Genomic DNA, 23,206 nt, shown 5'->3' on the forward strand with positions numbered 1-23,206 from the left:
CAGACAAAAGCTGAAAACATTAACCAGCCAGATTACAACCTACAATCCTAACCGAGCATTAACTCTGAGAGGCCTGTTATTTTCTGAAAGCATCATTCTGATGAGTAACAGGTAATAAAATACCAGTTTGGTCCAGACCAGCCACTAAATAACCGTTAGAGCCACGCTGGTCTCACTGTAAACCTGAGCTCTACTCCCTTTCACTCCTTCCACATCACGTCTAACCTCGCTCTGCTGGAGCAAGTCAGGGTCACGTTCACCTCCTGTGACAGAACAGACTCACATCTCCCTGTGAGATGAGTTTCAGATCAATTGGCCGAGGACTGGGACACCTGGCATGATACAGAGATCAAACATCCATCTGTGTGAAGAATGTGCAGAGAGATCGATACGCGAGACCTCACCAGCTCAGCTGTGGGAAAGTCCAGTCCTGTCCTGGTGTCAGTTTCTCCTTCAAACACCTCGTCCATCAAACCTCCCACCTCTCTCCCTCTCTCATCTGATGACAGCTGGAGGACTCGTCTGTGCCAAGAAAATGACATTGGACTCACTTAGTCTTTCCTCGCTCTGGTTGTCTTTCAAAAGGTGCATTTCTGAAACGCAGCAAAGTGTGAACGCTCTCAGATTTTTGTTTTTGTGAGCTGTGATGGAGGAGCAAACACAGCTCTAAGAGTCTAAACGTTCTGTGAGGAGTATTTAATGTGTGGTGAAATAATATTTATGCCTCTCTTTGACTTACAAAAGCAAATAATCCCAACAAGAATCTTTTGAGACCATTTCACTGTGAGCCTTTAGGAGTAAATTTTTCCTCCTTCAGATTGTCTCTTCTGTGTTGTGTCACGCTCCTTGCAGCCACCACAGGGCGCTAATGGTTACCATCATGAGCAGCGATCCATTTTAATTTATTTTGAGGATCTCTGTGGAACCTTTTTGTGGGAGAATTGGTTTGATTCTTGCTGTTTTGTCTCAGCGTCTTTAAGAGAGCATGACAGATAAGTCTGAAGGAAAATATATCTGCTTCCAATCAAACAAAGCTCCTGTTTCATTTGTTTTACTCCTCCTGATGAATCCACAGTTTCACAGCCCCCTGCAGTCATTTTATTGGCGCCCGTGTGAGTCTTTGTTTTCCTCTTTGCTCGAACACGTGATGTGTTTTCATACTAACCAATCTGAAGCATACAATGGAGGACTGCCCTCAATTAAATATGTGTTATGATGACTGCAGCTATCATTTCAGAGGGAGGGTCATCCCCTCCTTCAGCAGTCATTCTCACTCCTGATTATCTCTCTGTGTCCCTCCAAAGATATCCCGTAATGAGAATCCCACTCCAGCGCAGATAATGTTAATATGTGATATTTACATCACAATGGGACAGAGAGACACGTGAGCCGGGCTGGCTGTGTGTGGAGAAGCTAAAGAGGAGCGTGAGCTTCAATTTAAAGATTCTTTCTCTGTTTCTGATAAAGGTTTGGACCTCCATTCCTCATGAGAGAGGACCGGTCTATTTCCTGGGACCAGCTGCAGCAGAGCATCCTCAGCAAACTATATTACCTGATGATCAATGGAGCTCAGGCACAGGTAACAAACAAACACTGACAATGAAACTACAAAGTAATGATTCAATAAGAATCAATCATTTTCTTTTGCACAGTACTTAAAAACATCAAGAGGGATTATCAGTCTACGTCATCTTAAAGAAGCGCACACATCTCGACCGCAAAAGTAGCATTTAGCTCCATTCAGTCAGACAAGTTAGCATTTTTTAAACACTAAATTCAACCTGTTAGAAGCATCAAAATGTATGTTTTTTTCTGTGGACAGCTGTCAAAAACAATACTACACAATAAAGGCAACTTCTGTCAAGTTTCGACCATTACAGCGCAACCGGTGTTTCGGCGTTAATAGCGACCATGCTAACTGGTGATTTTCAGTGGACAGCAGCCGTGATTAACGGCCTAGAGTCACCAGTTAACAACACCAGCGACGTCTGTGTGTGTATAATTAAATGTGTATTCTTTATCCAACCTCAGTTAACCAGGTTTGACTGCAAACAAGCAATAATAACTGCTGATTCTCAAAATACAGATTTGACTTTGTTTATTTAATGAAAAAGTTGGTTTTGGGCTGAGGTTCAGACCAAACATGGACTCAATATAGAAAGTAAATAATGAGTGAACCTATAAATTATGATCAACAGAAACAGTTTTTATGACCAAAGTAAAATTAGGGAATATTATGAAACGATGTTTACATCCTGGTCTGTCACAGTCTAATAAGTGTCCATGGATAACGCAGTCATGAGCATCGAGTGAGAGTTGTGTTTCCTCTCTGGGTACACGCTAGGTTTCTCCTCTAAAAACGTCTGTCCACCTAAAATCTGTCCACTTGCTGATCTCTTCTGTCCACTCACTGCTATTTCAAAAACCTGGGAGCATTTTGCCGTCCGTCAAAGTGATGACATTAAGTTAAGAAATCTGTTTTTTGGTGGTTAACTCCCCAACATCAGTTGACAAACCATCATACCCTGCAGTGCTTCTGCACCCAAATTGCGCGCGCATCTGCCATTGTTGATAACAAGCCTATAGACTGCTTTGGCTCAATCAAGAGCTACATGAACAGATGCCTACTGGAAAAGCCCGTCATCCCCAGTGATACATCCATCACTAATAAAGTGCAAAAAATGATTTGAAAGTCAAACAAAAGCATCTGCAGCCTGAATTTGGTCATAAAAACAAGAGTCAGTAGTAACAGCAGAATCAGCTGTTCGGCATTAGCAGAGAAGATTTGGCAAATTTTTAATGTGCACAACCCACATGTAGTAACAAGAACGTTTGTTACAACAAAGAAACAATCTACCTAACACAAATTTCTTTACTTTTTGTTCTACGTTTATAAAATGTTCTTTATTGACCAATTTTGAAGCTCTTCTTCAACACAAAACCTGTTTTGAGACTTGTTTGAAGTGGTAGGTAAATAATGATCAAAGTAACAGATCTGAAATAACTCTTTGATTGTACAGATGAACTTTTATTCACTCATATGGACTGAGACTCTACTTTGTGCTTCACAGCTTTTTAAAACAACCACTAGATCTCAATTTCTTGCTAATTTCTCACATATTTGGCTTTCTTGCCCAATTTTTTAAAGTAAATTAATCGACAAAAAAAGAAACAGCTCTGTTTGTTCAGCAGTATAGATAAATATAGCTGTGTATTGTTATAACAGTGATATTAAACATTATAACTAACTTTTTAAGCTGGAAAGTGTACAAGTCAAGGCAATAGAAAGGACCGAGGATGCTTCCCTGAGGAACCCCTGTTTCTGGTAATTCTCTGAAGACTTGAGAGGGTGATGTGAATCAGAGTATCATTAGCGTAACGGTAACATTAAACATTGTTATAACTAGCTCTTTTACAAATATAGAGCTTATATACATGGAAAAATAGAGACAACTTTGAATCCTTTCTGGAGGAGTCCTGTTTTCCATGTCAAATGTTTCAGAACATGAGAAAAGACAGAAAAACAAATCATCAACCTAACGGTACTTGGCAGATTAAAAACTCATTGTGTTACCAAACTTAGGAATGCATGTATTTAAAGCCAAATGTCTGCAGAATAAAAAATCAAGCTAGAGAAAAATAAGAGTGTTTCATCAGCACACAGTGACAGTTTCAGGTCTGTTACTGTATGTTTGACAGGCCTTGGACCAGCAGGGTCTCTCATATCTTGACCTGGCTCTTAAATATGAAGATATACTGTGGCAGCTCTTTGTCCTGAGACACAGTGGTACATGTGTTGTGAATTTGTCAAGTCTGTGGCACTTATAAATAAATTCTGAGACCAGGATATGTTCAGTAATGTGCTGTAAAGACCAGGGTCTGGTCATTTTACTTCCAGCCACTGTAAATTCTGCAGCTGCAATGCTTCACTTCACTGTTATAAATCATTATTTGCTTTCTTATTAAGCACTTTATGGTTTATTTACAGCCAGCCCAAGAAGAAAACTGCTGTAGCAGAGCCTCCTCTCAGCCCTGTGTGATAAATCAGCAGTAATTGTTCCATAATGCTTGTAAAACTTCCATTTAAAAAGCCATGTGGCGTGGGCGGGCTTGTTTTTAAGCACAGGCCGGAGGCAGAGAGGGGACACAGCTCCCTCCTGCTGTGCTGGCTGGCGCACCTGTTCCAGGACAGGTTTATTGGCTCCGGACAGAGCAGAGCGTGCCCACACATGGGTACAGGTGGGAGAGCTCAGAACGCCAGCTGGAGGCAGAGAGAGTCTGTTTCCTCTCAGTGCAGGTGCTCGTACGCTGGACCAGAGTCTGAGATACGACGGTCGGTTCAGGAGGAAAACCCTACCTGACCGTCACCTGACTCATTTTTCTGTCGCTCATCATTTAACCAAAGCGTCAGTGAGCATCTCATGCAGACAGCAGACCCAGAGTTACAATAAAAAGCTATTTAGAGCACAGAAACTGGAGACCAGCGTGTGGCTCATGACTCAGTGTTCTGTGAGGAGAGCCAGGAGATAGAGGAGGAGAGGAGTCAGGTGCAACATTTTCAGAAACTCAGCTGGAAATCTGAAGTCTCCTCCGTACCCCCTGCTGTCAGCTATTTAATTAAACCAGGCTCGTACAGTATAATCAGTTTTCTGGAGCCTGGCTCTGCCATGAAAGGAGCGGCGCTCACAGCAGCTGTTTGCTCTTCATCTCTCCGCTCCACAGAATCACAGTTTTCCTGAATCGATGAAACGCTCGCGAGTGGATTCTAATTTTAGCTGCAGAAAAGAAATGAAAACAAAAGACGCGGCCGCTCTAACAGCCTTTTTTTTCCCTGCTGTCGACATCACTTGACATCCTAATTCAAGCGTTTAGTGAGAGATGCTCAGCTGCGTAACACACTACAGAATCTACAGAGCTTATATTAGCTGTAAGAAGAGCTGTTCACACATTAACACCCACTGGAGCTCAGTCTGGAGACAGACTACGTTTATATTTACAGCAGGAATCAAGGCAATGTGCAAACAGATAAACAGGGAAGGTATTGTGCTTCACACACACACACACACACACACACACACACACACACACACACACACACACACACACACACACACACACACACACACACACACACAGCGCTTACAGTAACAACATAATGACAGCCTGTGTTCTTCACATGGGCAGTAATTGGAGATCTTTTGCCCCGTCAGGCACAAACAATGCCACAAACATTCCCCTGCACACCGCCCTCACCGAGCACACACAGTCATTAACCTTGGTTCAAAGCATGACGAGGACTTTCCCAGGGAGAGAAACCATCACAAAGGTTCCCCTTAGAGAAGAAAAGAAGAAGCCCTGGTGGCTTTTCCCCTCCTCTGATGTCACGTTTGTTAGTCCGACTTCTTGCTCACAGTCACAGAGAGGTGTGCTTACACCATCAGACCTGTCCCCCTTACCTCTGTTTGCCTCTCCTTCCCCTTCATCTGCCTCTGCTGAGTTAAACAACACACACACACACCAACATGATCACACACAGAGCTGTAGTTTTCTGCACAGGGAGCCCTCTCTCATCACACTAACCCCCCGGAAAGTTCTACAGTGATGAGAGCGATGGATTGAACAACTAAACCTGGTCAGGTGGTGACAACACAGTTTCCAGGCAGCTGACACATGTCCTGTATTCTGAGTGTTGCTGTGCTATTGTAACTTGATTACTGTGATTTCTTTATAATTTTACTTTGACATGTTTCAACTACAAACCTCATTGTCAGCACTTCTGAGGAAGACTGACAATGATTGGCACAAAGGACTCAAAAGCTCAACTGGGTAATCAAAAAGGCTTTTTATTTGAGTAAGCTCACAAAGTGATGAACCAGAAATCACAGCCGCGTTGGAGAAAGCAACAAAAGCTCCCCATAACAACCGAAGTCTTTACAAAAATGAAAAATGAACAATACGAAAAGGGTTAAAACAGGACTCAAGGATCATGGATCTAACTGGCAGAAACAATACAAGACAGAGACATTTATATAAAAGGTGACAGGGCACAATCAATGAGGGCAGGGCTGAGAATCACAAAGGAAGGAAACATAAGAAAGATCCTTGAATAAATCTTAAAAAGTGACTCAAATGTGAGGTGCCATTTTGGGGAAATATGGCTCCTGATCATTCAACCTTTTCACATGGTCTGGTGTAAAAAAAAAAAAAAAAAAGCAAACTAAAAATTGCAAAGGCTGGAAATATCAAAAAATCAATCTGCACCCCCAAAAATCCATATTGTTCCAGCCTTTATTATTATTATTATTATTATTATTATTATTATTATTATTATTATTATTATTATTATTTGTATTTGTATTGTTATTTTATTTTTATTATTTGTGTTGGTATTTGTATTTGTAGTATTAATATCATCATTATTATAATAAAAATAGTATTTATTTATTTATTTATCTAATTTGACTTCACATTACTTAAAAGTAAAAAAAAAAAAAAAATTGCCCTCTGTTGGGGAAATTAGTTTCCAACCCAGCTTATAAACAAAGACCCAGATGAAGAATCTAAATTTTGAAAAAATAGAAATAAAAAGATATTCAAACCAAAAATTGGTATTTAAAAATCATAGAACAAAAATTCCAATTCCCAATGTCAATGATTTTTTTTTCTACCCCTTTTAATAATAATAGCTATGATATTGAAAAAATAACGTTAGCATTTTATTATTATTGTGTACTAGGAAGGTCTAAGGAATATAATGTGTGCTCTTGTTTTTCCGGGAAACATTTGGGTTGAAATGACTGAAGTAAAAAGTGCAAACAGGAATTTTTTCACTGTTTTGTGGCTGATCATTCGTCTTAACAGAGCTTTATTTCAGTTTTAACCACATCAATGTAAGAACAGCTAGAGATTAAAAATAAAAGCACACCACTGGATTACTAAGCAAGTTTTAAGGTCCCATTACATGAAAAATAAATGTTTAAGCAGCATAACCACAGGATTGATAGTATATGGTGTATCCACTATTTTGATTATTTTAGCTGTTTTGTCTTTATTTGGAAAGAGCAGGACAGAGAGCAGGAAAGAAAGAGGAGAGAAGGGAGAGCGATGAGCAGGAAAGAGGACACAAGTTAGATCTGAACCAGAGCGGCCTTCTTGGCCATCCTGGTGCCCTGTGTGTTTAGTTTCTGACCATTCTTCACAATGTTCTGCTGCTCTGCAACGCTCAACACTGCCCCAAAGATTTTGTTGGTACTGCAGCGTTTGGTCCTTCCTACAATATTTGACAACTCAAACAAAGATGTGGTTGATCTGTTGACTCTGTCTTTGAGCTGTCAGCTTCTTTGAAAAATGAATCAACTCGAAAACATGAAATTGTATCAAATATATTTTGCAGAACTTAAAAAAAGAGTCAGAGGATGTGAACCTGGAGGTCTTTGTAGGTGGTCTTAACATGTAAACACAAGCCTTTCATTGGAGGTCCCTGTGAGTCTCAGCAGGCTTGTAATGAAAAGACAACAGCTCTGATATTTACACTCGTCTTTTATATTCAGCAGAATGAAAGTGAGCGGGCAGGAGAGTCGATGAGTTCTCTGGAAAGTAACACACATCACCTCAGCACCGCGGGAAGTTTGACGACTGCAGCGTATAAAAGCTGGTGATAATGAAGTCTTTGTTTCCCAGCTCTGCATGTAGACCCACCAGCTGACTGAAACCTGAAAATAGAAATGTATATTCCATACATGAGGCAGAGGGGTTACATAACTCCCCCTCAGGGTTTGGATTCCTCGGGCTTCGCGTGTTCAGAATCTCTCTGTGTGCTTCGATCTTCGTCATCAGAGAGCTCCTCCTGGATCAAACCTTCCCCCCAGGACTCAGAGCAAGTGTTTGTGTTTGAGCTCTGCCAGCAGCTACACAGCAGACTCCTGTAGTACTAGAGGAGATCACTTTCATTTCTGCAAAGCAGTCTTTCATTCCCACACTGCCCCTCAATCTCACAGTAATAAAAGTATGCTTAAACAGGGGAAAGAAACACAGGTACCGTGTTTGACCTTTCAGGTTTTATCCTCAGCATCAGCTTTTCAGACCACCGGAGAACTATAACGGAGACTAGCCTGATTTTCTTCAGTTTTATCATCTTTTACGACAAATTATTCCTTCAAAAGCTGACAGAACTTTGGTTTTACCACTGTGGACTCAAAAATCAAAAATGTTCTCTTCAGTTGTTGCTTCACTGCTGCAGCAAAATTTGGCTGGGGATGCAGAGGCGGAAAAAAACCAAAACAAATTTGGCGGGTGTGCCAAGACAACCTTAACCAGGACCAAGCCTCAAGTTTTGTGCGTAAATTGTTGGTATAATCATGCACTGATGCTGATGGCTTATGACCTGGTGGTTGAGATTGTTTTATGAGTAAACCCAACTTTCACCGATCTCTGTTGTTGGAGCAGCCTGATGTGAAGAAGTTAGCATCTCTACACAATTAGCAACCAGCTATTTCTTCTTGTGTCCTTCCGTGCCGGGACAGTTTTAGCAACCAATCACAGAGCAGCTTGCATGTCTGTGTCTGGGCTTTGACGTCTCAACTCTGCAACATGAAAGTAAAATCACATTTATGTCAGTTGGAGCTTAATAATAAGAGGAGTGGGTGTGGGAAGTCATTCCAGTCATGACGTCACGTTTATCAAAGTGTTGTCTGCAAATACAAAGTTTTTTACACCAAGTTTTCAGGTCTCGTACAGAAAAACTCAGACGTAGCAGCCATTGAAAAAGACAACACAGGAGACGTTTTAAAGTCTGACTTGCGATCACTTTCTCTGATCCACAAATGTGAGACAGATCTCAGTGAATCGAATCAGCAAGCAAAGGTTATTTACTCTTAAATCATGAGAAAACTGAGCGTATAATCCCTCCTTAGGCAGAAAGAATCCCAAAGAAGAAGGACAAAGAGAAAAAACTAAGAGTGTTCCAGACTTTCTGTCTAATGACATCTAAAACTTAACATCTCTGATAAATCCTCTCTTTCCTTCTCATATTGGATTCATAAAACCGTAGCTCCATTTTTACGGCCTTAATTTTCCAGACCAAGACGTTAACTTGACTGATTACAGAATTGTTGCCGAGTGATGTGTTCTTATTTTGCCGACGTAAAAACCACCTCAGTGCACAAAAAAAAAACAAAATACCGTAGAGACCAACTTCTTCTTCATCTTCAACTTCATCTCATTTCTAATGTTTTTAATTTTGTTGTTCTTTGATTTCAGAACCACAGAGTGCTGTTCAACATCCGTGTAGTGGGAGGATCAGCATTTTACAGCTACCTGTCTCCTCAGGATGGACGGCCTCTCTACCACCCTGCTGTCGACAGGTGAGGGTCCATCATCACACCTAAGAGTTGTAAGATTATTTCAGTGTGGTATTTTGTTTCAGGATTAGCAGGATTATGGCCAAACCGTTCCCTGGAGTAACCCATGGTCTGGCAGACTCCTTCAGATTTCATGTAATGTGATAAATTTTAATGTGACATTAGACTGAGGCAGGCAGACTGTAAAAGACATGTTGTCGTGTCGCTGATGAATGGATCTGTCTCTTAAGCCAAACTTAATTCCTGATCTCGTTTCATCCATTAAGCTCTGAAGGTTAGACAGTTTGTGTTCCCCAGCCCCGCCTGAATCTGCAGACCTTTCTCCCTTTCATTACACCCGTCTGATGGCTCTCATCGGAGAAGGTGATTGGCTTTTTCAAAGAGGGCGTTTTGAAAGGACTTGGATTTGTGCAGCTGCTGGGAACAGTTCATTCAGCAGCTGAATGACGCTGATGGGACGAGTGCTTTTAAAAATCCTTTCAAACACAAATGTGCCGCATGCTCCGGCTCTGAAATTACCACTCTGATCCGACTCTGACAGTTCAGCAACGCGAGCCAGGCTGCAGTCAGCCCACATCACAGAGCAGGGACGCTAAGTGATACAGGCTAGGGAAGAGGTGAGCAGGTTTACCATTGAACGATGAAGTATAATGAACTTTTAAAGGGACAGTCCACTTTTTCACCTCTTAATTGATCTCATTTCTCAATTGTTAACTACTTTCAAGGCAGTGTTTACGTCTTTCCTTCAGCAAAACTGTATTATCAAACTTTATGAGTCACATTCGGCTGATATGGCCAGATAAAAGTCTGATTTCAAGATGTTAAAAGACAAAAACAACATCCGAATAATCTGTTAAGAGCAGGAAAATCTGCCAAGTAGTCAACAAAATTTGTACATGTTGTGTTTTTAAAAATAAGTGTAATTTCTAAATATAAGGAAATTTTTCAGGCATCATCTTTGTCTTTTAATATCTCAAAATCAGCCATTTTTCTGGACTTTTCAGCTGGATGTAGCTCATGTTCAGTCTAATAAGATAGTTTGGTTTTTTTTTACTAAAATAAGACAGAAACACGGGATTAGATTTCTGTTTTTGTAGCGTATAGAATCATAAATGAATAAAAAGTTTGAATACTAAGAAAGTCCCAGTTAGTTATTGTGGAAAATCTTCAGCTTGTGTCAGTTCCTGATCTTTAAACTCCACTGTGACTTCAAAGAATCTAAAAGTTTTCCCCTGATGTGGGAGCAAGTTTGTTTTTGCAGTCAAACTGAAGTTTGACTTGATAATCTCTGCATCGCGCTTTCAAGTTTTGTTTTGTTATGATGCAGTGCTGACACCTAGTGTTAAAAACGTCTAATCACAAGAGCACTCAAACAAAACAGTAGGCGTCTTTAGCCCTCCAAGGATGTATTGCAGTTGAAACCAGAAACCAGGTGAAATCCTCTGTGAATCTTTGACCTTTGACCTCTCTGTCTCAGAGCTCTGAAGCTGTGCGGCTCAGGAGGACCTCCACACGTGAAGCTCATCATCGAATGGGAGCCCAGAATCAAAGACTGGTCAGTTTTTTGTGTCAGACCTTGTTAATCTCAGCCGTCTCTCTTCAGTCTTCTCTCTGAACATTCATTTCTCTCTGCAGCCTGTTTGGAAACATCAGGGAGGAGGTGGTGAAGGACTCAGACAGCGTGAGGAACCAGCAGCAGCAGCACGTGCAGCAGTACAGCTGCACGCTGGACGAGTGTTTCCAGCTGTACACCAAAGAAGAACAGGTCAGTGTGTCAGTATCACTACCTCAAAATGACCTCTGTAAGGAGGGAAATATCTGCATGTTGAAGCATGAACAGTAGTGGATCATCAGCAGGGGGCGCTAGGTTGCTTCCTCTAAACATTTCCAGAAGGATAATATCTACTTCAACTTAAAGCCATCTAATAAACTGAGACAATCTTGTTTAGTTTGGACTGTCCCATCAGTCCTTGTCCTTTGAAATCAGTCATGGTGAGAATCATGAGACGACTGATCATAAAACTCCAAGGATGTGTTTTTCATAACTTTTTGAGATTCAGTTATGAAATATTTCTGATTCCTGCTGCAGTTTCATTGTGTCACCACAAGGTAGAGCTGTAGGCTTAAGAATATCAGAATTCTGACCATTAAATGATTCTTTATTTTAAGTATATGAAATCATTAATAACATTTATAAATAGTGCAGTCAGTGTATCTGGATTGATTCCACAGTTTCTCAATTAGAAGCTTTTTTCTAATTTTTAATGATTTATTTAAAACACTCTGAGAGAGGAGAGGTTACATTCAGTCCAGACTACACAGAGCTGCTTTCAAGAGCTCCACTTAGCTATGACTTCTTGAGGTGTGTTATTCCCAACAGAAGTGCTACCTTTTCAACCTCTGCAACCACCTTTTAAGGGATAAGAGAGGTAAAAAGATCTAAAGACAAATAAAATGTGTTTTTCGAGCATCCAATTACTTTTTATTCCAAAAAACTTTGAAACCCGCTCTCAGAGCAATTTTTAGTTCATATGCACAAAAGGTTTTTAAAAGCCTCTGACATACTTCTCTCCAATTTGATTTTTTTTTTTAACCCTGGAAGAATTTGTACTCTATTTGTACTCTTAAGTCTCAGTATTCATCCCTTTGCTCGATTATGGAAAAAACTTTGAACTCGGGGGGAGGAACTACAGCAGGAAAACTTTGAACAAATCAGTGACAATCCAACCAGCATCAAGCAGAACACCTGCAGCCTGACACGTCTGCCTCCAGATGGCTTAACATCATCTTAAAATTTCCAGCAGATTTAACTCTGAAATTAGACACACTGTGCTTCTGCGTTAAAACCTGTGACCTCATTTGTCTGTTCTGTTTTTGTTCCCCCCAGCTGGCCCCGGATGACGCCTGGAAGTGTCCCCATTGCAAGCAGCTGCAGCAGGGCATGGTCCAGATGAGCCTATGGACGCTGCCCGACATCCTCATCCTCCACCTGAAGCGCTTCAGACAGGTGGGCGAGCGTAGGAACAAGCTCACCACCTTCGTGCACTTTCCTCTGGCCGGCCTGGACATGACGCCGCACATGGTGAACCGCGGGCACGGTACCCATCAGCCACCTCTGCAGCCAGGCTGGAAACAGACCAGAAGGCCTGAGCTGGCTCCTCCCGACTTCCTGTACGATCTGTACGCTGTGTGCAACCACCACGGAGGGATGCACGGAGGACATTACACAGGTCTGTAGAGAGATGCAGGGTTATGAAGGTCATTTTGGTTCCTCTCTCACACCTTTCAGTCTTAAGTATATCCTGTGTTGGAGGTCAGCCAAGATGAAAGTAACACTACTAATAAAATTCTTCTCTGGATCTTAAGTTCTCTGAGGGGAGAACAGACCCTGAGAGGAAGAAAAGACACTTTCATATTTCATATTTATAAAAACATCCATCAAGCTTTGCAGATATTATCCTGATAAAAGTACAAAGGCCTTGAGCTTTCAAAGATCTGCTCCGCGTGGCTCTAAATGATGTGTTTTTTTCTGGTTTTAATATGCAGCATGTTCCTTTGACTCCTCCAGGGCCTCAGCTGAGAGAATGAAATCTTTTGTGCATGCTTGAAGAATTCATCAGAGCAGCAAATGAAATCAGTCCATCACTCTGGGTTTATTGTGAACAGGGTGTTCGTGCACTAATGATGGGAAAGAGATTATAGATGGGTCTTTTTGCACATTCACGCTCGGGGATTTTTCCTATCAGGGGCTGCTGCTGAGTGTTGTGTCTCTGCTGAAACACTCTGGAGCCTGTATTTGTAGACCTCTGTTTATACGTGTGCAGATTTTCAAACCTCTACATCAGGGGTGCCCAAATTCTTATTAATGAAGGGCCAAAAACGAATCAGGGTGGAGGTTTCGCGGGCCAAAACTAAACATTCACTTTGCAGTGCACGATATTAAATATGTCTATAGTGTAACTATGCAAAATAAGTAATTTGGAAAATGAAAACACTTTTCTTACTTATTGTATTTCACTGCATGAATACTACTGAAATTCCATATGGCATAAATATTAGGCCTATGCCTTCAAAGACATTTAGTGCAATATAACCTGAGCAATATGGGACACAGCTGTCACTGTCTCAAACGCTCCATCACAGCCATGGCCCTGCATCTTCTCACTCTCTGGTCATGGACTTCCAGATCTGAGCTGACAGGACTAGCACCGCCCTACTCCCAATGTAACACAGTGTTAATCTGTGGTCAGGAGAGGAAGTGCACCAATAAATCAATAATGAGTGACAAACTCAGGCTGCTGGCAGTGGGAAAATATAACAATTAAAAGTATACTATACATACAATAAAAATTAAAACATGAGCAGTGGGCCGAAAAAAAACCCTTGTGGGCCAACTTTGGCCCACGGGCCCCAAATTGGACAACCCTGCTTTACATATTCATATGCTGTATAAATCACTGCATCTGTCTGTAAACCAATCAAAACACTGAGTTCTTGTAAAGCTAGCACCATATATTTACAAGATCCTCCTGAAACAATGAGCTCATCACATAAGGATCCCCTCAAACACCGTGGTCTGGCCCGTAGCCCCGCCCCCTGACAGGCTTCCAGAGGGCTGGCCAATCATAGCTATCAGGGGGAGTGGAGTGAGGAGTCTTAAAGAGACGGCAGCTAAAACAAAGTGTTTCAGACAGAGGGTTTTCTAAAACACCAGAGAGAGGAAAATAGGAATATTTACTGAACTGTAAATTGTATAAAGATACTACGGGGGCACCAGAGGGGCAGAATTAAGACTAACCACCTTGGAAACTGTTTTTGAAAGCCTTCAATTAAGAAACCCAAGCAATTAACCAATCTGTTTTCAGGAACATCTACAGATGTGTATCAAATATTTTGGCATCCAGATTGTTACATCTTAAAGACATGTTTCTACTTCATTTCTCTGATGGTTTCTTCTGCCTCCATTAATACATTTAACTGAGTTTTATTTGCATAACAGTGAAAGTTTATGGAGTTTCCTCATGAAGGTGAAAAGAAGCAGGCCGAGTACTAAACCTTGTGGAACTCCATGACTGACTTCAGTGTACTTACTGTCAAACAAACTGAGATCTAACTGTTCAATATGAGTCAAACTGAGCTAAAGCACTTCCTGTAATCCTTAATTGTTCTCTACTGGAGATAATCCCCAGTGATGAGTATGAGTCCTGCTTTGATCAGTAAAATAAGAGGTTAAGATCAGAGTGTTGTGTCTCTGTTTCAATCCAGTAGAGGAAATATTGAATTTTCATCAGACTCAATGAATCACCAGACCTGTCCTCAAACGTCTCTTGTGTGCTGTCGTGTCTCCAGCTTTCTGCAGGAACTCAGTGGACGGTCAGTGGTACAGCTACGACGACAGCAGTGCTGAGCCAGTACCAGAGGCGGAGGTGTGCACGCGGGGGGCTTACATCCTCTTTTATCAGAGAAGAAACACCATCCCTCTGTGGTCTGCCAGCTCCTCGCTCACAGGTCGGTCCTGCTCAAATCCTCTAAAGCTGCTTCTTCATTCGATAACAGTCAGCTGGAGCCGGGCAAACACAGAACAGGGGAACAATAGAGGGAACAATGTGGGAGGATCATCAAACCTTGAGCAGACCTCATTTTCAGTTTTTAATGCTGGCGTCTGACATTTTTGTCCTCTGCTGGTGATGTTTCTTTGTGTTCTGCCTCAGGGTTTTTGGTCTCTGCTTTCAGCTTATAAATCAAACCTCTTATATAAACTTGCTCAGTGTGATGCCTCCGTGCTCGGACCAACAGAAACTCTGATTCTGATTCTGTTCTTGCTGCACACGTCCTGTTCTGGTCTCCTCTCTTAGTTTACTTGATGTTTAACATTTTCAGGATCTACCAGCTCCTCCACCTCCGACCACTGGCTGGTCCGGCTGACAGGGGGCAGTAAGAGAGGCAGTGTGGGGTCAGGAGAACCTGCTTCTGGGCCTTCAGGGCCCACCGAGTCTCCAGAGCTGCCTGTGTTTGGAGAGGAACCCATCAGAACACAAGAAACAAGTCAGTACCTGGATTAGAAACTTGTTGAGGGTCTGGATCTGCGTCTGATAAAGACAGAGAACTTTTCACACGTCTTTGGTTTGTTTTGGTTGTTTTGACAGTCATATTTTTCCCGTAGATGGGTTCGAGGCCAAGCAGTTCCTCCGAGGGTCTCAGGGCCGCAGCTTGAGCATGAGGTCCCCCAACAAACCGAAGGAGACCCTGAGTAAAGTTCTTCCTCTGCGCTGGTCTTTTGGCTCCAAAGACCGCATCAAACCCCCCGTCCAGAGACCACCCGGTGAGCTGGTGGAGTACCTGGAGTCTGGACGTCGGCCGCGATGCACCAAAGAGCCAATCATTACCCTGGTGGCCACGCCACCCCAAAAGAGTGCTCAGGGTCGAGGCTTCGAGGGGGGACAGGACTGCAGCTCGCCCAGCGGCAGCAGTCTGAGCTGCACAGACCGACCCAGCTCCGACTCCTGTTACTCCCCTAAGATCCCTGAGGGGCAGAGCAGACCAGAGAGAGGTGTTAATGGCCTCAGAGGACGGGACTACAGCTCTCTGAGGCACAGGTCCTCTAGGAGGGCCAGGCAGGACCAGGGCCGGACCCTGGACCTGCAGTTCCACAGAGAAGCCCTGTTGCCGGATCACATCAGCCACAGCGCTCCTCAAAGCAGAGACTCTACTCTAAGGAGGACCAAAATCCACACAGGGGGTCCATCCAGACCACATAAAGACCTGTTACAGATGGTCCTCCAGCCTGAGGACCAGAGGGTTCAGAGGGGGCAGGAGGGGCGCAGCCACGAGAGCCTTTTATCCTTCTTCAAACCAGGTTTCATGAGGAGAGACGCTCCCGGATCGCCGATCAGAACGCACGACATGAGACGCATGAATGGCCACGGACACCTGGGACGGTTAGCGTGCAGCAACTCAGCCAAACTGTCTCTGTCCAATGGGACATTGACCACGGGAGAGGACAGGAAGGCCACTGTCCTCCAGAGCTGCGACGCTCACAGCTGTAAAGTCCATCTGCTCAACGGGAAGGCTGGAGGTCACGACCCTGTGGAAATAAAGCGGGCGCACAGCTCCAGCAACATCCAGACCAAGATGGACCTGACGTTTCGCAGGTGTGCATCACTGCAAAGAAACGGGGACGTTGTTGTCCCGCCTTCACATCGAGTGCTGCTGTCAGAGAAGCCAAGCTACGCCACGCTGCAGCGGACTCGCTACAGTACCACGTCCCTGGGTAAGCACAGACTGAGGTCTCATTGAGCTCCCTTTGCCTCTCTCAAAACCCAAACATGAGTCTTTTATTTCAGTAACAGGTTTTTAATTCTCGTTTTCAGTGCCTCTGTGACCACCCAGAATGACCATCTATGACACCTGGAGAAGCTGCCACACGGGCGCTGCTGGACACGAAGTTTACCTTCCTGCCCTCCTTCATTGGACTGTTACCAGTTTGTACCTGTGTGTGTCTTAAACTCAATCTATGCAGAGCTGAAGGACGGAGGAGAAACACTGCTGTACTAAGATTCTGTTCTGTTTTACCGAGCAAAAAGTTTGTGTACAAATCTGTTTTATATCTGAGTTTATCATTAATATCAGAGAGGAAGAAATGGATGTTTTTTTTAGCTCATACTTTTAAAGGAAAACTATTCAGATGTTAAAAATGAGCATTAGGATCATAATTTCTACAGCTGAAGGGATAAAAACACTGAAAATATTCACACCTGCTCTGTGAACCAGCTGCTGACACCACGTGCATCATCTGCTTCCCTGTTCATCGTTTAGCAGCTGAATCAGAACCAACCTGCTTTAACATTCTGCACAAACGCTCATCAGACAACTTGACTTATTCTGAGTTTCAGGTGTCCATCAAGGCCACAGGTAATATAGAACGTGTAATCTGAAAGGCCCCACTTTTCAAAAGAAAATCTGATTGGTCGAAGCTGTCAGGTGTTGTCAGATCTTTAAATCTGGTTGTTGAAAAGACCGGATAAGGATTAAGATTCAGGAGTCAGTCAGGTAGACTAATCTCTGGTTTTATCTGAATTGAAGTTCCCGTCTGTGTTGTTGAAAACTTTTGATTGGTTTTTGAAATAACGTCAGGATTATCCTGAGACCAGCAGACGACCGGATTACTGGAAGGAAATGTGATTTACAGAGGTTGAACAGCACAACAGTTTTACAACAACATGGATGTAGTTCAGTGTTTCAGGCAGGACGATAAGTGGAAAATACAAACATATGAACTCAGTTTATAGATTAATTGTAAACAAGTTTAATTTTCTCATTTAAATTTTCTTTTAATCCAAGATTCAAAATTTAAGGAGCTTTGAAAACTGACTCTGAGTTCCAGTCCAGGTTAACACAACAGACAAAGAAAGAGCATGAAGTGAGGAAACTCGTCCCATTACACCCCTTACTGATGAGTTTTTTAACCTACGTCTACGCTCTCCTCCACCGCACTGACTCTGGACATGTTTGCCTTCTTTTTCACTGAGATGGTCGCCACCATCAGCAACCAATTCAACAAAGGTTAAATGATATTGTTGACGCTGATTTTTTAGTTGTGGTTAGCTGTGACTACATTATGTACAATGGAAAAAAATGTACTTCTTCTGGCCCTAGATGGCAGCACCTGCAGCTAAACAACTTGAAGCACTTTGTCGCACTTTCCCTCCAGTCAAAATTCTGGTTTGTGTCGTATGTCGCTTTGGACAAAAGCGTCTGCTAAATAAAATTGTAGAATTGTAGACCATCACGTGTCTAATTAGACTTTGGCGCCCCCTGTGGACAAAGTATGTAATCCCATTTGGAGCTAGTTCAAGTAAACTAGGTCACCTGGATTTAGAAAGAGGAAAAAGTGGATTTCTAAATCTGTTTTCCTCTAGATGAAACCTTTTGAAGAGCCAGGCCCTGATGGTGGAACAGCGGGAGATGTTTTCAGAAACCTCCGACTGAAAATAACTTCTCTGAAGAGCTTCTTCCTTTAGATTGTTTGTTTGATCCTTATGATGAAGCTGCTACACAAAGTCAGACTTTGAAGAAGTACATCCATTAAACTCCCTGAAGAGCAATAAAAGGGACTCCCTGGTCCTTTGCTGGGGCTGAAATGGAATTCACCCACTGAGGTGGATTTTAAAGTCTCTGATACGAAAAAGGACATCAGAGCAGACGCAGAAATGGAAGCTAAGCTGGCAGCAGGTTTCTCTCACGCGCTCACATTGATTCCTCCTGTGCACACACACTGTCACTTAAAAACCACCATGATTAACTCACCGCCTCTATCTGCACACACTCTTTATTTACCCATGAGTCCACACTGTCTGCAAACACTGTATCTGTGCTCACATTAACACTCCTCACCAAAACAAAGAATGAAGGATGTTTGTGAGATGTCTTCTGGCAAGTTTGGCTAGATTATATTTTATTATTAACTTTTTTAAAGTCTACATTTTGTACCTGATGTGTAATAATGTAATTTAAGATTAAAAACTGTATGTTTCAGGAGATAGATGAGACACCACACAGAGCTCTGTACAGATAACGTCTGCTTCATGTTCTGCCAGTTTTATGGAGTGAAAATTAAAGCAGCTTTTCTCACCAACAGATTCAGCTCAGCGCCTCTTCCTTATTTGTCTTGCCTCATTTTTGACACAGATTCAAGACAGGTGTGCTCCTTCTGCTGTAAGACGAGTGGCGTCTCTCCAGGGCGCTGATGAAGGTTTGTTCCCAGTAAAACACGGAGGCATGAGGGCAGAATACTGAGGTTTAATGACAGAGAAGACTCAGCTCGATGCACAGCTGTGGTGTTGGGATGAAAAGATTGCGTGTGTCTGTGAGAGAGAAAGTAGTTCCTTTATGAGCAGCTGAAGTCAGATCCTGCTCAGATAAATCCTCACAGGAGTTCATTTGAAGGGATGCACCAAGCAACAGTGAGATGTGGTTGCAAAATTGGTGCAAATTCCTGAGCAGATGGAGAATTCAAAGTTTAACTTGACAATCAACTAAATAAAAGATGAGCTGGCAACAAGTGCCTCTCATCAAACCATTTCTATTTGTTGTGTTTTGAAAAGTTTGTATCTGCCCACACAAGCACATCAACAACCAGACGAGCTCTGCCCTGTGTGCTGCTATAACAGCCAGAACATTATTCATTAAAACACTGGGGGTGGGGTGTGTGTAGGGGTGTGTTTTTGTGTTGTGTGAACTGTAGCAGCAGGAGGTCTGGACTTGCAGCAGCATCATGAGAGGAAGCATGTGATCAAATGTGCAAAATGACTTTCTCTGTTAGGTTTTGTTTAACTCATGAACGTGAAAGCTCCAGCAGGAGGTTTATTTGTGCATCTCTGTCTCTGGTGAGTCTGTTTGGTCTGCCGCTGAAGTTTCCTCCTGTTTCTGGCACAGAAAGTCATCCACTTTGGTAGATGTAATCCTGTTGGTTTAATGGTGGACTGAAGTGAACTCTGTGGAGTGAAGTTTGGTTTTAATTTCTCTGACACTCTGTCCTCAGTATCACAGCCCTGCTCTCAGAGTCCTCTGTATTCGCTCCCTGTCTCCCATGGCTGTAATTTCTCTTATCATATCCAACCACCATCAACAGATGGACAGAGAATCCCAGTCTGTGCTCTGTCTGGCTGATGTCGATGCCTCACTATTTAATTTTTCCCATTTGAATCATCTTCCTCAGGACGTCTGCCCATGTCAGCCCCTAATTTCACAGTGCATGGCCAGCTTTTAATGTGTCTCATTGGAAAACCCTCAGGAAGGCTGTGATCCCCCTTGGGGCAGATTTTCAGTGTGTGCAGAACCATGACGATACTTTGATTTATCGTTGCAGGAGCATGTTGACATCCAGACATAATGAAAGCTGCATTTCCATTTAGAAAGGCCGACGTGTATAACCTTTACTCTGCATTTTAAGTCCTCTTCAGTTTTATAAGATGTGTCAGTCAACATAAACGATCCCATAAGACAGTTGGGGTGGACCGAGATGAGATTTCTAAAAGCATTTTAAATAAGTCAGAGCTAACGCCTGTCTTATGTGTGCAAATAAACCCTGTTCACTGATCACATTATAAGAAAGTAAAGTTGTAATGCTGAGTGTTTAGAGTTTTAAGACTGAGTGTTGAGGTGTCTATGAGAAGAAGAGACCAGCACAGTGTGAGCACCAGCTGACCATCAGAAATTAAGTCTTCAAGTGTTACCATTTCATTCTTGTAACATTTTGTAACATCACAACTTTGTTTTTGCTGTGAATGCAGCAATGCATTCACAGCGTATGTTCTTCTGTGTCAAAAAAACTTCTTCTTCTTCTTCTGCCCGTTTTATTGGACCGCTACTCCTTCTGCAAACTTCAACTGATTTTCACCGCTCAAACTTCAAAACGTGTGTCTCAGTGGGGTTTGGTGGGCTATGACTTTTCAGAAACTTTTCACAAATACTTTCAGTGATATTCAACGATTTACACGATTTCGGGCTTATAGAGATGAATGCGGAATTTTCAAAAATTTCTCCCTTCAGGACATTTTTTCAGCCTGCTTCAAACCCTTCTTATTCAGTCATACATTCAGCTAGAAACTTAATTCCAACTTCAAAGTATTGAGCTATCTTTTGGCTTTATTCGGTGGGTTTCAAATTCTTCCTAGCATTCATAGTTTCTTCACAATGACTCTTCAAAGGTCATGATGATTTTCAGCTCTTTGAGACGTTTAACATTGGTGTGTATTGGACTGTATTGGATTGTTTCAGCTTAGAGTGGGAGATTCAAACGACAGAGTGGGGAGAGGGGGAAACAAAACCTGGAAATCTTCAGGACAAACTGCATTCTTGATCACAATTTTTGCCCCACATAGGTAAATTATATGTCAAAATGTTGGTAATCTTGTCCTGCTTCTGACAAAGTGGATTTTAAAGCAAAAGGATGGAGCACTTTTTCACAAAATGGCCAACTGTCAGGAGAAGTCAAATGAGTCACTCCATATACCTCCATGTTAATTCCTGAGGGGTTTTCTCAGAGATCAGTGGAATTTCACTCATTTGTCTCTCACCGTCACGGGCATATTTCTGGGTCTGCAGACATGAAACTAACACGGACAGCTTCCTCAGGGTCTCAAGATTCCTAGGGTGTGATATTTTTTCTGATCAGCCCTTTGGTTTAGTTACAGTTGCAGGCAGTTTGACACCATAATTTTGGTGGGGAGGTCTTAGGAATCAACAGACTCCACCAGCTCTCTGATGGCAGTTGGTAAACAATGATCACCATGGCAACATCTGGCTTCAGATGGGACTTCATTCACATGACATTAGAACTTAATTCCCAAAGTGTTACAGCTTATTTTATTTTTTTAACTTTACAACTTAAAATTTTTAACTAAAATTGTAGCTTTACATCTTTATTCTTCTATCTATACAACTTAAAAATTGTAACTTTACGACTCTAAAATTTTGACATCACAACTTTTATTTTCTTACTATATGAATTTAAAATGATAACTTTTCAACTTTTTTCTTCTAACTTTATGACTGTAGAATTGTACCTTTCTGACTTTTTTTTTCTAACTTCACGACTTTAGAAATGTAACTTCACCACTTTTTCCTGTGACTTTCTTATAACTATACAACTTTTTTCTTCTAACTTTACAACTTTAGATTTGTCTCCATGACTTCATTCATTCATTCATTCATTCATTCATTCATTCATTTTTCTGAACTGCTTATCCTGTTCAGGGTTGCAGGTGGCTGGAGCTTATCCCAGCTGTCATTGGGTGAGAGGCGGGATACACCCTGGACTGGTCGCCAGTCAATCACAGAGCTGACACAGACAGACAACCATTCACGCACACACTCGCACCTACGGACAATTTAGAGTGACCAATCAACATGATGAGCATGTTTTTGGACTGTGGGAGGAAGCCAGAGAACCTGGAAAAAACACACACATAAACAGGGAGAACATGCAAACTCCACACACAAAAGGCCCACCGGCAAAGCTGGGACTCAAACCGGTGACCTTCTTGCTGTGAGGCTGCAGTGCTAACTGTTGTGCCACCGTACAGCCCCGTCTCCATGACTTTGTTCTTCTAATTTAACAACTTTTTGAAAAAACATTAAGACCTCATTCTCACATATAACGTTACTGTTCAGTTTCACTCTTGTAGCCTTATGATTATATTTACATGGTATCATGACTTTTTGAGACTTGTAGATTGTCATATGTGTTTGTAGCACTCGTCACTGAGTGTTTATTCATTTCATTAGAGCTTAAAGACCTAGTATTTATTCAGATGCTGTCTGCTCATCAACCATCTGTCTGCTGATCATTTTGATTCTGCAGTTTACAGAGATTATTACCTTAAACACTTAAGTGTTTATCCAGCAGGTGGAGGATAACTGATTGCAGCTGTCAATTTTCTTTCTCTCATCACTGAAAACATTAGAGGAGTGAAAAAGGTGAACTGAAGGTCGTTCATCACAAACATGTGGAAACTCTACATGAAAATATCCAATGAAACTTTTTTGAGGGATGTGTGTGAATTGTGTGATTGTTGGCGATCAAACCACCTGAAATGATGTTTTCTCTTTTGTCCGGTTTTACCTGAATCACCTGGGGCGTCTGTGTTTCCTCTGCTCTCTGTTATTGTCTGAGCTGCTGAGATAAAGATTCTCTTTCCTCTCCTCCTCCTGAGCACAAAGAAGGCATGAAGTTACTCTCCATGAGGTGGTCTGCAGATAGTTTTTAAAGCGCTGTGAGCCTCACTGATTCTGTTGCCTTTTGTGGACCTTGTTGTTGAGTCTCACAATGAGTTTCTTTGAGGATG

At 42.2% G+C, this 23,206-nt stretch overlaps 1 protein-coding gene across 1 annotated transcript in view; it reads left to right on the forward strand.

The window, feature by feature from the left end:
• usp43b (ubiquitin specific peptidase 43b) overlaps nt 1–19,008 on the forward strand; it is a 76,253-nt gene extending 57,245 nt beyond the window's left edge. The window contains exons 8-16 of the mRNA XM_074697162.1: nt 1,468–1,579; nt 9,259–9,362; nt 10,837–10,914; nt 10,995–11,124; nt 12,247–12,589; nt 14,709–14,867; nt 15,240–15,404; nt 15,523–16,629; nt 16,730–19,008. Coding sequence (XP_074553263.1) covers nt 1,468–1,579; nt 9,259–9,362; nt 10,837–10,914; nt 10,995–11,124; nt 12,247–12,589; nt 14,709–14,867; nt 15,240–15,404; nt 15,523–16,629; nt 16,730–16,740 — 2,209 coding nt within the window. The 3' untranslated portion in view covers nt 16,741–19,008. The remainder of the gene's footprint in view (nt 1–1,467; nt 1,580–9,258; nt 9,363–10,836; nt 10,915–10,994; nt 11,125–12,246; nt 12,590–14,708; nt 14,868–15,239; nt 15,405–15,522; nt 16,630–16,729) is intronic.
• The last annotated feature ends 4,198 nt before the right edge of the window (nt 19,009–23,206 follow it).

This window comes from Halichoeres trimaculatus, unplaced genomic scaffold (genome assembly GCF_033239565.1).
Source record: "Halichoeres trimaculatus isolate MK-OKI-2021-1 unplaced genomic scaffold, fHalTri1.1 fHalTri1_scaffold_20, whole genome shotgun sequence".
NCBI classification, from domain to species: Eukaryota; Metazoa; Chordata; class Actinopteri; order Labriformes; family Labridae; genus Halichoeres; species Halichoeres trimaculatus.